General features: G+C 50.5%; 1 protein-coding gene across 2 annotated transcripts in view; it reads right to left on the bottom strand.

The window, feature by feature from the left end:
- The window catches only part of PLXNA2 (plexin A2), a 204,589-nt gene that overhangs the window by 47,786 nt on the left and 140,338 nt on the right, over positions 1-16,465 (bottom strand). For both annotated transcript variants that reach the window (XM_078078188.1, XM_036094629.2), the window contains exons 9-12: positions 16,206-16,320; positions 7,771-7,971; positions 5,918-6,014; positions 2,187-2,377 (exon numbers count right to left, since the gene is read on the bottom strand). In XM_078078188.1, coding sequence (XP_077934314.1) covers positions 2,187-2,377; positions 5,918-6,014; positions 7,771-7,971; positions 16,206-16,320 — 604 coding nt within the window. The remainder of the gene's footprint in view (positions 1-2,186; positions 2,378-5,917; positions 6,015-7,770; positions 7,972-16,205; positions 16,321-16,465) is intronic.

Below are 16,465 nucleotides of genomic sequence, written 5' to 3'. Positions count from 1 at the left end.
AAGGAGCTATTCCTGATCATAGTGGATGAAATATTCCAGGCCTGGATCCTCCCTCCTGCATGTCCTGCCCCGAATGATGGCCCCTGCATGGCTTGAGACACAGCATGGATCTGTCTCTCTTCCCTGGAGAGGCTCTTTCATTTCTCCACAGCCTCTACTTGAAAAACGCCAACAGGAGACCCCACTGCTTGGGGCCTCCAACTCCTGTTGCTGTTTCACTGGGAAAATCAATTACAGCCTAATTACCTCCAGGGGTTAATTAGCATCATGTCGCTTGGGTGTCCTCTGTGAATGGAGCAGCCCGTCAGTCTACGGTCAGTGAGCAGGGGCGACACCGAGGCAGAGATTTCCCAGGGACAAGCCTGCCTTAGGGCTGGGAAGGGGGGAGTAGACGGGGCGAGGCAGCAGCCGGGGTGGGGGGAGGTGAGACGTGCTGATGGAAGTGAGTCCCTGCCTGATATAAGCGCCCCTACGCCACAGGCGCAGAGACACAGAGACCGACAAGCACAGCTGCAAGATGTACAGGGCAGAGCAGGTTCCAGCAGTTGCGGGAAATCACTGGCATCAGGGAGAAGGCATGGAGTCCTGAGCAGCTCAGGGAACTGGCTGTGTGAGGGCAGAGGCGGGGGCCCCACCAGCAGTCGCTGCAAGCACTTTTGCAGTGAGATAAAGACATGGGATGGAGTCAGTAGACACTGTCATGGGCCACGTCCAAGAGTAAAATGAAATTGAAGAAGTCTGATCTTTGAGGGGCAGTGTGTCCACGCTCACCGCATCTTCCCATCAGGATGATGAGAACCTAGCTAGCAGGAGACACTCTCCTACTGCACTGTGCTTCCCCAGGGATGCCCTGCTACGTGGATGGATGGCATCTTCCTGGTCTACCTTAGCTAGGAAGGTTGGACATCGAGGAAGGGGGAGCCCTGCTTCTTGTGCTGCGTTACTTGAGCAATCAGAAACTTTACAAGTAGTTCTCTAATTCCATAAATCTGAGCTTAAATACCAGGTCTGCCACTTATCAGCTGTGTGAACTGGGGCAACCACGCCTCTCCTCTGAGCGTCATTTTCTTCATCTGTAAAATGGAGGTGAAAATATTTACCTCCCACGGTGGATGTGGGATTAAACGAGACGGTGCCAAGCGCACTGAATAAATATCAATTCCCTCTTCAAATAACCCATCTGTAGGTTAACAACACTCATTTGATCTTGAGGGTTTTCTTTCTACGGATCTGAAGCTTCAAAATGATCGCAGGGATGTTCCAGAGGCTTCTCAATACCTGTGACATAGGTGAGAGCCAAAGGTGCTTTCTTTGGCTAGAAAGGAAAATGAGCCAGGAAGAGGGGCAGTGCATCCACTCAGGGAAGAGGCAGAAAAGGAGCAGCCCCTCACTGCTTTCTTAAATGAGCAGACCACAGTGCTACCTGCCCGCACCTTTATTCCCAGTCACCATAAGGAACGTGCAATTAGTTTCAAAGCACAAGTGACATCCGGTGAATAGGGAGCCGTGAAGAGTGATGAACACATAATGCAACCAAAGTTAAATACAACTATTCCTCTCCCAGGCCATTCAAAACCCGAGCAGCTGCTTTTTCATTCACATCATCTATTCATCTGCCTTTGCAATTTGCTATTCAGGAAACATCGTTTTTTTTTCTAGGATAATTAATTACCTATTTCTTTCCATTAAAATGCACAAACAAATTGGGACAGAGAGTAAATCTTGGGAAATGGCACAGTGGCCAATGTAGTGCCTGCCTTTACTTTCTTCTTCCACGTTCAACTTTGCAACTCGGAGCTAATTGCGGCTCCTGAAATCACATTTTTGCTGAGAAAAGCTAAACCTGCTCTCTGAAATGTTTACCCACCACGCAGCCAATTTCCCATCCCCACCTGGCTCTGCCGGCCTGGCGGGGAGGCTGGGCTGGCTCTACCTCTCTTGTGTGCACGTGCCCACACCGACGTGCAGGTGCATTCACACACCGGCCTGAGGACACACATCCATGCACTTGTCACTTACGCCCGGACGTGGGCCATCGAAACGCCCGAGAGAGGCTTCCCACACCCCACATTAAATGTGCGCTACACTTAGAAGAATTCTTCCATGTGAACTCCTCTGCCGCTGCCCACCCAGCCCGGGCCGGCTCCTGGCCACCCCGCCCCGCTCTGGGAACTTGTGGGACTCACCTCGGTGATCTGAGGGTTGGAGCACTTGACGTTGTGGCTGGACCAGTCAAGCCAGGGGCTGGAGGGGCTGACGCAGTGCTGCTGGAGGGTGCACCTGCGCTCGCCGCTGCACCAGCCACACTCGAACTTCCGGTCGGCCTTCAGGCAGAGGCCGCAGCTCTCCCGCTGGGCCGCACACTTGTAGAGATGGACTGCAAAGAGAGGGGGCGACACAGCGGCATTGGAGAGGGCTCCTCCCGACCACACCTCTTCTTGGAGGCATGGCGGAAACCGTCCCCGGCATGGGTAACACCGATGATCGCCATCATCCTTGCAAGAATAACTGACGGAGGACAAATACTAAATTGAGCCTCTTCGTTGCCGAAAGGTACTACAGAAAATGTTATTTAAGGGTTCTGGCTCTAGAGCGAGTCATATCAGGGCTTTGATGGTGGCCTCGCTACTTCCTTAGCGATGTGACAGAATGTCACCTCCCTGAACCTCGTTTACTTAATCTATGACATGAGGATGATCGTTGTTTCGTGGGAGGTTTGAGTGAGGTGCTGTGTCTTAAGTGCTTAGCACAGTGCCTGTAACATACCCGATGGGGCACACAGGCTTATTCTCTTTTCTTTGAGGTCACACTACATTCTTCGGCACTGTCTTTCCTACATGGGGCCCTCATCACAACAGGTAAGGACTGATTTCCCCATTTCAGGTAAAAATGAAGCTCAAAGAGGTACATATGACTCTTTTTAAAGATTTTTATTTATTTATTTGAGAGAGACAGAGCACAAGAGGGGGAAGGGGCCAAGGGAGAGAGACAAGCAGACTCCCCACTGAGCGGGCTCAATTCCAGGACCCCAAGATCATGACCTGAGCTAAAATCAGACTCTTAACTGACTGAGCCACCCAGACACCAGACACCTCAATATATAATGACTCTTGACGCTTGCTAAGGTTAGTGCCGCAAGCTAGGATGGTGCCATTCCAGCTCTCTGTGCTGCTAGACTGTAGATCCTGAGAAGAGAGGGGCATGCCCCCCATACACTGGGGACTGGGTGGTCTGGGAGAGAGGTTAGCTTGGCTTCAAGAAAGGCCAGGTGGCTGGCAAAGTGCGGGCAGAACTGAGAAGGAGAGAGAGTCGACACAGTCCTGTTCATGGCCCCTTCAGTGGGGGGTGACATTCTCACAGAGGGCAACCTAGCTACTTAACAGGTCACTTCTGGAGTTTGCAGACCCTTGGCCTTTGCTTTTGTCTCTTACTGACTTAGAAGCCTGGGGCATGCCAGGCTGCAGAACTGTGTTTTGGGAGCCCGGGACTTCGTTGTTGCCTATTGATGTTTTGAATTCAGAATCCTGAGTAGAATTCTCCAGAGGTAGAATACTCAGAGAGTCATTTTCAACTTTTCTGGTCAAGCAGACATGAGCTTTCAGGACTGGGGGGTGGGGAGGGGCGTGCCTGTGCTGGAGATCAGGTACGGGCCTCAGGGGAGGGGCATATTTCTATTCCTCTATAGGGTCCTCATCCTGTTCCTCTGCTCTGTCAAGTGTCCCTCAGTCCCAGCTGCAGGGACTACATTTAAACGTCCTCATACCTATGGCTGGTAGAGGGCAGGAAATGGGAATCTTAAGATGAACAATTACAGAGTGAGCATTTATTAACATGCACAAATGGTGCGCACCTCATTTGGTCTTCATGCTGACCCCAAGAGGAGAGCATCCCTTCCCGCATTTCACAGGGAAGGAAACTGGGATGAAGGCGGGGGCAGTATGTAGTCTGAGTTCCCCCATCTATAAGTGAAAGCGCCAGGATTTGAGCCCTGGTTTCCTGGTTTCTAGAACCCAAGTCCATAAGTACCGTGGCCGTCTCCACCCAACACGGTGCACAGCCTCCAGAAATGGGCTCTCAGAGGCATGAACGTGGAGATGGTGCTACCCGGGCACTCCAAGATGTTGAGCGCCACCAGGGAGGGCTCTCACGTGACAGCCTGGATGTGGCCGTTTTCCTCTATGCTCCAGGTGCAAAGGCCACCTCTGGGAACCAAGCCCAGATCCTCAGCAGGGAGGATGTCTATCTCTCAGCAGTGGGGAAATTGGGCCGGGGTATAAGGAGAAAGACAGTAGAAATCTCCCTGGTTCAGTTTCTCTCTCCAAGCCTAAGTGGTGTTGATTTCCATGCCAGCGTGTGGGTAGGGGCCTCTGGTGGCTCTGGTCCTCTGTCTACGCCCATGGGTGACCCTCAGGCTGAGGGAGAAGCTGGGGCAGCCCTAGCTACTTCAAGTGTAGTGAGATATGGCTCATGGTGTGAGGAGAGGCGTCTGGAGGGCAGAAGGCTTGTCGTCCCACAGTGGCCCGAGCTGCTGGAAGGACAGTGGTGTGGTCCAGCATGTGAGCTCTGAGATTGGACATCCTTGGTTCGGATCCTGGCTCTTACTTTCTGATTCAGCCTGGTTTTTTTTCTCCCCTTCCTTTTTCAGCTTTATTGAGGTATAATTGACATAAAGAAATCATGAGGTATTTAAAGTATATACTGTGATGATTGGATATACATATACATCGTGCTAGGGTTCTTCCCATTTAGCTAATTAACATATCCATCACTATATATACATATATATAGTGACTAGAAATATGTATTTAGGTTGTATTCTTTTAGCAAATTTCAATTACACAATGCAGTGTTATCAACTATAGACACCGTGCTTTGCACTAGATCCTCAGACTTTATCCATCTTATAGCTGAAAGTTTGCACCTTTTTAACAACCAACCCCTAGCAACCACTTTTCTAGTCTCAGTTTGTATGAGTTTGACTTTTTTTTTTTTTTTTTTTAAGATTCCACATATTTGTCTTTAAGGGCTGGAGTGCCTCGTGAATTTGCGAGTCATCCTGTGCCGGGGCCAATGCCAATCTGTGCACCGTTCGGATTTCTGTATATGTGCTGCGGGAAGTGAGCACTCCTGGTCTGTTTCTTAAACTCTTTGGGTCTCAGTTTCCTTATCCATAAAATGAGAATAATACTAGTACACACGTCTCGGGGTTGTAATGAGGATTAAAGAAAACAATCTCAGAAAATCACCGAGGGAGTGCCTACCCACAGCGAGTACCTGTCACATTGCAATTGCTTTTGTCCCTCTGGAGAGCAGAGGAATGTGTTGATACTTGCTGCGCGGAGCGTGATGCCGACCTGGCGCGCGGGGGGAGCTGCTCGTGAGTTTGGAGGACGATGAATGAGGGTGGCCCTCACGGAGTGTCCCTCCTGGGTCAGCCCAGCTCCTTGCTGAGCTTCCCTGCAACAGTTGTGGGCTTGCGTCCTCCTGCCTGTCCCCCATCCCGACCCTAGAACCAGGGCGCAGCCTCACAAACCTTCTTTGTGCAGCGACGGGACCAAGGACAGGGGAATCAGACCCTAATTGGAAACAGATCTGTATTTCCCTGGAAACTGGCAGGACGTTCCTGCTTGCTGCTTTCCTAGGTCAGGTTCTGTAGATACTTCAAAGTCTCCGGGAGCCAAAGAAAAACGCGATGAGCCGGCAGCCGCCTGGTGGATGCTCTGGTTGTAATAAAACAGGGTTCCCAACAGGACTCCTTTGATGGCTCCAAATGTTGCTTTAGGATCCTCTGAAGAGTTCCGCTGACAGAGGGAGTGTATTATTCATGGCACAGCGGCTGGCCGGCTCTGATCCCTCAGCCCCAGTCTTTCCCGGGGTCACGAAAAGATCAAAACTCTACCCGGAAGTAGCTGCTCACCTTTCAGGTCCTGTGGGTTGTCGATGATGAAATTGCCATTCCACACCACGGCGAAGTCCACGGCCAGGTTGCTGATGTCCATCCCATCGTACTGGTACTGTGGGGAGAGGGGCAGGGGGTGCATGGCTCGTGAGGCTCCCTATCACAGGGGGTCAGGGATGCTGCAGGCATCTCGGGGGACCAGGACTACAGCAGGAGAGAAACCAGGGGCTCTGGCTACCTCTGGGCTGAGAACGGAGCAGAGGGAGAATCCGGGGAACCCCATTTGCTGCTGGAGTGATGTCTACGGCACCCTCCCCCTGACTCCCAGTCACTAATGCCAAGCGGATCCCGCCCAAACCCCTTAGTGTGGTGCTCAGTGCCTCCCGGAATCCAAATCCAAACTCACTTCTCCAATCTTCTCTTCCACTGCCCTCCTACAGAAAGCTCTGAATCCACCTGTCTCCAGACGCACCTGCCCCAGCGCCTCTCTGCCTCCGTTCAGCTCACATCTCCTAAGGAATGACTCTCTCTTCCTAGAGCCTCCACCCTTCAAGCTGCCTGTGTTCTTCTGGTCCAGCTCAGACTCACCTTCCCCAGAGCGTCTTCTCTGACATCCCTCCCCCAAGCCCCAAGCTCCCTGTCCCTCAGCATTGCCAGTTTCTGTCTCTCACTTCCTGAGAGCTGCTCTGCATCTTTTCACGTACAAGTCCAGTCTCTCTAGCAAGTCCACGTCCTGCTGTGCGAACCCCACCAGAGCCTTGAGCAGAACATATGCACAACAAACAGGGCTGCAGCGGCAGGTGGGCTGGGCACCGCAGGGGTCCTCTGGCTGCACATGAGCTTTACCTTGGCCAACAGTCCATTATGGAAAGAGCTCAGAGCTTCTGGGCACAGATCTGACCAGGCCGACCATGAAAGGCCTCAAGCTGTGGCCAGGAGTCCACTCTCTCTCCCATGCTGGTCTTCAGAAATAGGCCGTCTGGTGGCCCAGCCCCTGCCCTGCCCCTCGGTGAAGAAGGCCTCTGGGAATCCCCTCCCGAGAGACCTGGCCCGCCCTGGCCACTGAGCTCTCAGGGCAGGCCACGTCCCTGTCCGCCCTCCTGCCCCCGGCCCTTCCCGCCCGCTTCTTCCCTTTGTCCTGTTGCATTTCTTTCTCATCCCACCTTCGCCTTGTGCTTGGCGGCCTTCCACTGATTACAAATTCTATCAAGCGCCTGTGACCTGGGAATCTGACAGCCCCCTGATAAGAAGCCCAGATTCTCTTTATCTCTCCCAGGCGAATTAGCTTCCCTCAACACCTTTGTCACATCACCCCCCATCTCCAGCTGACCCCCCATAGTCAGAGACAGGCGTTGGCAGATAAAAAGATCTTCTCTGGGCTAGTATTATAATTAAACACCTTGTGCTTTCTGTCTGGCGTGCGGGACTGGTTTAACCCTTGCCGCTCTTGAAACTCACTGCTCCCTCCTTCCCCCTGCCATCTCCCCTCATGCCATTCCACCGCTGCTGAGCTCCTGGCCCGCCGTCCTCTGCTTTATGCCTAAATGACGACGGCGGTTTGCGGGGGAGTCCACTGGCTTTGGCTGCAATTTCACCGAAGGCCAAGAGGTCTCTTTGAACTCAGGAAGAGCACAAAGCTCTCAAGTGATGCCAGGGGTTCCTCGAGTCACTCGGCCTCCTCTGTCATCACCAACCTCCTCTGCTCTGGTTGAGGGGTGCTGGGTGCTGGCACCCTCCTCTGTCCCCGGGGATGTGGGGTCAGCCTGTGGCCCCAGAGGGTTCTGGGAACTGGGGCAGGTGAGGCTGAGACCTGGGCACAGGTGTGAGAGATAGCCGTGTTGTGGGCAGGGCGTGAGTGTGAGCGCTCTTACCGAGCTGTTCTGGCACTGGACGCTGGAGCTGTTGAAGCGCAGGGCGGGCACGCGGTGGACTGCTCCCTGGATGCTGAGGACGCACTCATAGCCTCGCTGGCCCGACTGGGGCTGGGGCAGGTTTCGAGCCTTCAGAGTGATTGGCTTTACCTCTCCGACTGGTATCAGAATTTCCTCTGTGGGCACCAGCTGGGGACAGTCCTGCGGGAGCAAGCAGAGAGACGCCATCTGTCCTGACTCACACCTTCCTCTGCATCTCAACCAGGGCAGGGGGCCAGACCTGGGGGCCCGGCCAGACCCTCTTGTACCCGGGTAGGCTGTCCATGAGAAAGATGTACCTCATTTAAGGGGCACGGGGGAGTCGGCAGGGGAAATGAAATCTATCTCTTAGCTCCTGGGGCTTTGATACTGTTTTCCCCAGCCCACACGTTGTCCCAGATCTGGTGTGCGTGTTACAACTTAGGAATTAATTTCCAAGCACCGGTGTGGCAGCCTGTGGATTTTATCTCCTGCCACATAGGATAAAAGAGGCCCCTGTGTGTCCCTGTCCCCAGCCTGGAACACCCACCTCTCGGTTTCATCCCCTCCCCAGCTCCTGTCCCCCTTGCATGGTCTGGCCGGAGGCATCCTGTTATCGACAGCTTCAGCTTCTCCTCTCCGGCTGAGTTGGCCTTTCCAGAAGGGGGATCAGCCCTCCCGGCAATGCTCTAACCACTTGCTTTGGCTTTTTATCTCATTTCATCACCAGGCCCTGCATGAATGCCATGGTGCTTTGGAAAACAAAACCGAAAAAAAGAAAGTCTTGGTGGGGAGGGGCTGTGGGAAGGGCCATGAGAGCCCAAGCAAGTGAGACAGCCAGACTGATCTTCCTGAGTTCTCTTCCTAGATGTTGCTTCTCTCCCGAAGATCACGTTGCCACCTTCCCGAAGCGCTGATCCCCGGCCCTCTCTCTCCCTCGTGGGAAAGACAGAGCCCAGCAGCCTCTGGCAGTGAGGATGGTAAGTGCCAGCCATCTCTGCGTGTGATCATTTCCTGTCTCCCGGGGACCCACTGCGGAAATTCTTGAGGGAGGCGCCTGGCTCCGCATCCCCTTCCCCTCTGCAGTGGTTCTCAGAGGGAGCATTTGGGAGCATGTGGGGCTTGATGTAGCTATCCTGCTGAGGGGTGCTACTGGCATTGGGGCCGGAGCTGCTGAACTGCCTGTGAGCTGTGGGACAGTCTTGAACCAGGAAAACTGTCCCCATCCCAGTGCTAAAGACGCTCCCTGCTAAGAAGCCGCTCATGACACAGGCAGTGTTGAGCAATGGACAGCCTCAGATGCAGAACTGGGAGGAGACCTAGGGGACCCCAGCAGGGGGCTGAGGAAGTCTCTTCTCTCCTCTGGGCCTCAGCTACAAGCCCTCACCACCTGGCCTCTGCCTCCTTCTTCCCTGGGGGCTCTCATGCATCCTTCTTCCCACGGGGCTCTCATGCATCCTGCTCCAGCCATCCGGGACTTCAGGTGAATTCTGGGGGGTTGGGCGGTTGTTCCCGACTCATGGGCCTCTGGTCCTTTGAAGATGCTTTTCTCTCTACCAGAAACACTCACTGCCACACCCTGCCCCCCTTCGACCTCCTGGCCCCTGCCTCAGCCCCTCCGTAGCTGAATGCCTCGTAATTAGCCTTCAAATTCATCTCTGCAGCTCCTTTTCTGGAAAGCCGTCACTGACCCTTTCCCTGCCCTGGCCTTCAGGATGGGTTATGGATGTTCTCCCATGATCGCATTTAGCCCTCAGAATTGCAATTGCTTGTTGACTCATTGTCCTCACTGGTGTGTGAGCCTGGAGGATCAGGCTGCATCTCATTCACCTCAGTATCCCCAGTCTTTATCCCAGTTCCTGACATGTCTTGGACACTTGGTCATTGCTCGTGGGAGGGTAAACAGAAAATGAGAAAATGAAGCGACAGATGAAAAGATCGCAAACTTTCTCTCCACCTCCGGCTTCCTACATTCTTCAGAGATGAGGGGAGAGCCCTGCCTTCTGGACACCAAGAGACTTGAGAAGCAGTTTGATTTCCAAAGCTGGGGTTGGAAATGGTCACTGCTTTTGGAGTCACATGATTACTAAGTAGGCCTGTCCAAATCTAGTAAGGAATCCTGAGAATTTATGAAACGCTGGGGAAATTTTCCACAGAATCTTATCGAGCAGGACCTGGATGAACTTCTCGGGTCACTGGTGCCCTCCGTCACCTGTAGGCTAACTGCATGTGAGGACACCTAGCAGACAAGGTCTCTAAAAGAGACAGGATCATAAGGCAACCCCAGAGCAGATGGGTCCCTGTTTAGAAGCCAGTCACTCAAGCTGCCAACTCATAAACGTGCTCTTTACTGCACTTTTCCTTTCATGCCCTGAGGGCACGCTTGACAGAGTCTTTCATATATTTATAGCCAAGAAAAAAAATGAACACCACTTTAGGGAAACCCAGGTATCCCCTGGAAAAGGAGATACTATTTCCTGTTGGTAGCTAAAAAATCCCCGTAGTGTCTAATAAATTAAAATTTTAATTTAGACTAGAAATAAGGCTGAGGTATAAGGAGGGGGTGTGTGTGTGTGTGTGTGTGTGCGTGTGTGTCTGAGACAGAGAGAATAAATTTTCAGACACAGAACTAGTTGATACATTGTAAGTGATGACTAGTTGTTTTTCATCTCTAATGAGCTCAGAGAACAAATTCAAATTTTAGCAGCACAGTCTTAAAGATGTGCTTCTGGAAGTATGATGTTTTGCATTAGTAAACAAGATTGTAGAATCCTTTTAACTTTGACAAATTTACATATATAACAAATATATTTATATACATACTTATTGTATCACATATTTATTTACATATAATACACACACGCACGCGCACACACACACACGTGTGCACATCCTCATCTTTTTGTCTGGGTTAAGTCTGGTCCAACCTGGAGGTTAGAGAATCATAAGAAGACACTTTATGAGTACTCCTTAGGAGTTTTTTTTTTTTTCTTTTTTGAAGGGATTCTAAAATTTTAGAAAAGAGTCCCGTGGTCTGCTGTTTTGGACCTTCTGGGACTAAATTTAAAGACAATGATTAGGGGCTTCCCAAATGCCAAAATAGGTTCTAAGATTGCCTCAGTAGAAACAGATGTCTTATCCTTTGCCTTTTTTTTTTTTTTTGGCTTTGTTTTGTTTTTTTGCTATTTCAGGCCACACAGAGTAGGATTCTTTCTTTTACTCTCTAGGGTAAAGGAAAGAAGGGGTTGGGGGGCAGGTATCCTGTCTTCTTCTTGGGAAGCAGGGGAAGATATAGAACGCTTGGGTTGTGAGTGGCTTAGGTGAATATGTTAAGGAGGGAGCAGCGAATCCTGGGTAGCAATGGCAGTAGTGAAGGCTGAGGGCAGATGCAGGAAAGCCAGAAGCCCAGAAAACTGCCAAGCTGTAGGAACTTCAATGCCTCAGGGCCTTGAGAAAGGCATTGGGTTTCATCAGATACAACGAGGGCACTTGCAACCCAATTGTTTCTGTGAGTGCGCGCGCGCACGCACACACACAGACACACACAGTTGTCCTAAGAATAAGAACACAAATGATCACGCTATGCTTTTTCTGAAGAATGTTAAGACGGTTGTCAGTGTTAAAATGCCCATCGCTACTGCTGGTCTCCACTGTCTTTAGGTCATCTTACTCCTCTCTCTGTCTCTAGGCCAACTTGGCAGCAGGATCACCTCCTTGGCAGCAATCTGAGTTTCTGTCAAGATGAACAGACGTCCTATTTCGGAATATCCCGGGGGGCGGGGGTAGTCTGGGGAGGAAGAGCCACGGCTCCGGGGAGGGTGGGACTCTGGTGTGGGAGCCCTGCGTGGCTCGGGGCCACATCACCCACTCTGCTTAGCTGTGCTTCTCAGTGCGGGGGACCCTTCGGCCCTCGGAAACGACTTCTCCCGTGTGGAAATGGCATTATCTTCACCCACTGGACTTCAAAAAGAGAAAGCAGCCAGTATCCTGGGAAGCTAATCGGATTTATTTGGTTCTATCTTTCCCCTGGGACAGGGCGTAAAGAAGATATTTATGTATCTACATCTCACTAGGCCTGGTTTAGCCATGGAGGGAGATGAGCTTTTAGAGCTGAAAGCCATACACACTCCCGCGCACGCCCGCTTGCTAACACCATGTCGCAGCTTGATCCGGCCCAGGGAGGCAGAGATTTGGGGGGCCCCATCACAGATCGGCTGTGCTCTGCACGGTGGAAAGGTTTGGCTCATAACCTTAAAAGAGCTCAAGAGATGGCTCAGTTGAAATTCAGTTTCCTCATCTATAAAATGGGGCCAGAAATACCTGACAGGCCTAGATGGCTTAAAAGAGGCCTATGAAAGAATGTTGTAAATGGCAATAAACCGGATTAACAACATGAATATTACTGTGTATTTCTTATGTGTGCATGTGTGTGCATCTGTGTGTGTAGGGGGAATGCAGGATCAGAGGCTGTCGACTTACTCACAGTCAGCCTGGGGAACATTTTACTCTGAGTCATGCCTTCTGCATGTATCTGATGATCTTAGGAAAATTGCTTAACTTACCTAAACCTCTGTTTACTCATCTGTAATAGAACCCATTTCATAGAGTAGACTAAATGAGATTTTATGTATATAGAAAATGTTGCATATATAATAAGCACTCAGTAAATGTTCACTACCAATATTTTTATTTTGAATTAGGTACTTTCTTGTCAAGCCTAAGCGGGGACTTGGTCCATCAGACCTCTGGAAAGAAGTAGGCAGATTGACCTCATGTGCCGGCTGGCCGTGTATCTGTAAGTGGGACTCCACGGGAGCCTCCCCATCTGGGGAGATGGATTTGTACCAGTCCCTGCCTACCCCGAGCCCTCACAACCAAAGAGCGTAAAGCCAGACTGGGATCTGGCCGGCAAGTGTGGCTGTGGCCACGGAGACAAGCAAGCTAACTGGCTCTGATTTTCTGCAGAAAGCATACTGCACTCAGCTCTTTTGGATGCCGGAGTTCTCTGCAGCCTTGGGCAAAAAACCTAAATTTTTAGCATGTTGGTTACTACACGTGTCAGATATGAATTATGTGAAACTGCAGGTCTGTTTCGAGAATCAGTTGAGATGCCGCATGTCCGTGACTCAATCTCTAGACTCATTTGGGATGAGGCCCAAGAATTTGAAAATTTTTTTTAAGATTTTATTTATTTGAGAGAGAGAGAGATCACAGAGGCAGAGGGAGAGGGAGAAGCAGACTCCCCGCTGAGCAGAGAGCCCGATGCGGGGCTGGATCCCAGGACCCTGGGATGATGACCTGAGCCGAAGGCAGCTGCTTAACCAACTGAGCCACCCAGGTGCCCCAAGACTTTGAATTTCCAACAAGTACCCAGGTGATGCTGATGTTACTGGTCCCCCTACCCTGACATAGATGCTTTGAGAACTCTTGGCACATTTGAGAGAATTACAAACGTGTGCTACATTAATGTTCCGTATACATCAATGGAGCTTATCAGTTATGTATTGTTTCAAGGAAATGGACATAAGATTTTGATTCAGAGTTAGGGGGCCCTTACTGGACGTATGAAAGAGATATTCTAGGACCCCCAAAGAGGTACCTAAGGGATTTTCAATCCCCAGAAAAACCTAAAGACATCAGATCAGACTCCTAATACAGTAAAGAACACCTCACCCAAGCTGGACGTGTGTGCTTCTGCTGTTGCCCACATTTTCAGGAATGGGCTCCCCAGAAGCAGAGCTTTGGATGGAAAAGAGCAGGGCCTGGGAGCTATTTGCTGGGAAGGGATGAGCGAATGGCTGTGGCCAAGAGGTCTGGCAGTATTCAAGGCAGCTGAGGAGGTGGCCCTCACAGGCTTCCTGGGAACCTGAACTGATTTTCTTTCCTGGGCGAAGTCAGGAGCCGGACACAGACCGGACTTCCATCCCCGACCTCCAGAGAGCCAAGCCCCAGGCCCGCGTCAGGGGCCTGTGCTTATCAGCAGTAGGAGAATGGCAGTCCGGCCCAGTCCCACTCGGGAGAGGCGGGGACTTGAGCGGGGACAAAGGCCTCTCCGTCCCAAGCAACAGACATTTAAGAAAGAAAGTGAAACTAATAGGGGGTGAGAAGCCTTTGGGGTTTCCCCCCAGGCCTCCTTCAGTATTCACTCAATCCCGAGTGGCCAGGTGGCAACAGCTTCTCTTAGGCCAGCTCTCTGGAACATTTCAGTCTCTCCCCCGTGGCTGAGAGGGAACCCTGTTCTAGTGACTTCTAAAGGGCACGAAGGGAGGCCGGCATGTTTCCAATTAGCCTTCTGGCCTCCACACCCCGGCAGAGTTTATTTGTCTTGCTCTGTGCACCACTCCTCCGGCCCTCGCTCCAGCTGCAGGCCCCTTTCAGGCTTGGCTTTGGGTTTCTCTCTGCCCGAGGGGGAGCCCCTGGAAGAAAACTTTCTCGTCTAGATCTGCACTTCACTCTCTCTCTCTCTCTCTCTCCATTTTGCGGTCGGCCTCACTTTATTTTATTAAGGAACTTAGAAGTTTAGAAGAGGCCCATGTGAAGGTCGGTTTCTGAGACCCTTTATCACCATCTTTTCACGGCCAGGCCTTTGCCTCTGAGCAGCCCCGTCTGTGGCTTCTGCTGTTCCTGGTCCGCCTCGCCTCCCTTCGCCATTCTTCTGTCAACTCCCCAGCTGGGTTAACCACCCTCCACTCCATCCCTGCAGCCCTTGGGTCCTATCCTCTGAGTAAGAAGACTGGCCTGAAAGCAGTTCCATACTCTTGCACAATCCCAGGGCTGGGATTAATTTGCAGTGTCCACTAAGACCAGGGTAGATCTTTCAGGCCAGCTACATCAAAGCACACCAACTGGCTGGAGGGAAATCTTTTTCTGAAAGGTTTTCAGGGCACTAGATAACTGTGTCCATCACTCTGGGGCACCTGCAGGTGGCCTGTCTTAAATACCACCTGTGGATACCATCTATGTTTCTCTCTTTCAAGATGGGCCCATTTTTACATTTTTCTGGCTGAACATAACACGTATTATTTCAGAAACTCAGAAGAATTCAAGGCCATGGGTGTGTGTTTGAAAAACAGTTCAAGGCTTACTATATTCTTATTTAATTTTTTTTTTTATTACCTTTTGAGGTATAATTGACAAATGAAATTGTAAGGTATTTAAAGTATGCATCATGATGATTTGAAATATGTATATCAAGGTCTACTTTCTTATGTTTCTTCATGGAAACAACTAGCATTTCTATCAAGATTAGGAGACACAGAAGACTCTATTTCTTCTTTTTTTCCCATAAGACTCTATTTCTTGAAATCATGGACAAATGTATCCAAGGAACCCTTCCTATCAATGGCATTTGGGTAAAGTGGCCATTCCTTCCTTCTTTCACGCATGCATTCTGCAAACATTCACTGAAGAAGACACTGAGGATTTAAAGGTAAGATGTAGTGGTTGCCTTCAAGAAGCTTCCAGTCTACTGCAATGGCGACAGGTGTATGGAAAGAATATAGTAAAATATGCATATGCTATGCTGTCGCTTATTTACATTTGCAGATTTTCTAAAAGGTGGAAGAAGGGGGTACCGTGTGTATGCACACGTGTGGAACTTGTATGAATACATAGGCCTCTACAGTCGTTCAAACCCAACCTACTGGCCATGCTGTGGTGTGAAAAACATTAAACACGAGAAAGGGAAATTGACCAAGCAGGCTTCATTTTCCTAAGGCATGCTGTGAATGTGTACGAAAGTCAACATCAGTAGATAACCATCGGATGTGATATTCCTTGGAAAGACAAGCAATTTGATATTTCACGGTGTTGATAACAAAGGTGGGTCAGGCCTTGGGGATGGAACACTGACTGTATAATAAGCTGGGACTTTTAGCAAGGCCTGGTTCTTTTCACCAGCTGAATTTCCTTCTCTTTCTGGAAGGCCACCCACCCAGTCATACATCAGAGTCAAAGAATCATTGAAACTTGGAGTTGGAAGAGAGGTTGGCATGAAAGAATGGTTGAGAGTGAATGTTCTGTTGAATCGGACTATGTCTGCAGCCAAGCAAAGGGCTTAGACTCAAAGAATCAATGTCATTCACTGCCCTCTTCTAGACAATGGAGTCTGGTTGGTTGGATATGTCCTCTCAGCTTTTAGTCTCAACCCTCAGTTCCCCTCAAGCCTTTGAATGTAGAGAGTCTTAAGAGTCTAGAAGAGACAGCACATTCCTCTGCCTCTGGGGTATTTTCTACCACTTTTTTTTTTTTTTTGCGTTTTATAATAATGGGGCTTTCTAACATATAGAATCTCCGGGAAGAAGACCAAGATGGGTCAGGGCAAGGAGATGGCCAAGCCACTGGAGTGCCCATCTGAAAAGGGAGGGCCACTCAGACTCACTGGGAAACATCACCATGCCAAGGTGAGCCTTGCTTACCTCTGAAATATTGATCCGGCCCTCCTGGAAGGAGCAAGTGGTGGGGTCGTGAGTGCAGAGGTTCCGGTATTTGCACCAATGGCAGCGGAAGGCGCTGTTGACACAAGACAGGCACCTGCAAGGATGGAGATAGTAAGAGGCAAAGAGAAGGGAGCACACAGGGAAGGTAAGGGTGCCAAGTAGCCACACAGGGAAGGTAAGGGTGCCAGGTAGCCCATGTGTCATGATGGAAGTCGGTTATCCCAGTCTCTCTCTCAGGA

Source organism: Halichoerus grypus, chromosome 7 (genome assembly GCF_964656455.1).
Source record: "Halichoerus grypus chromosome 7, mHalGry1.hap1.1, whole genome shotgun sequence".
Lineage (NCBI taxonomy): Eukaryota > Metazoa > Chordata > Mammalia > Carnivora > Phocidae > Halichoerus > Halichoerus grypus.
Note: the sequence above shows the minus strand (reverse complement) of the source record. Positions and strands in the feature narration are given on the sequence as shown.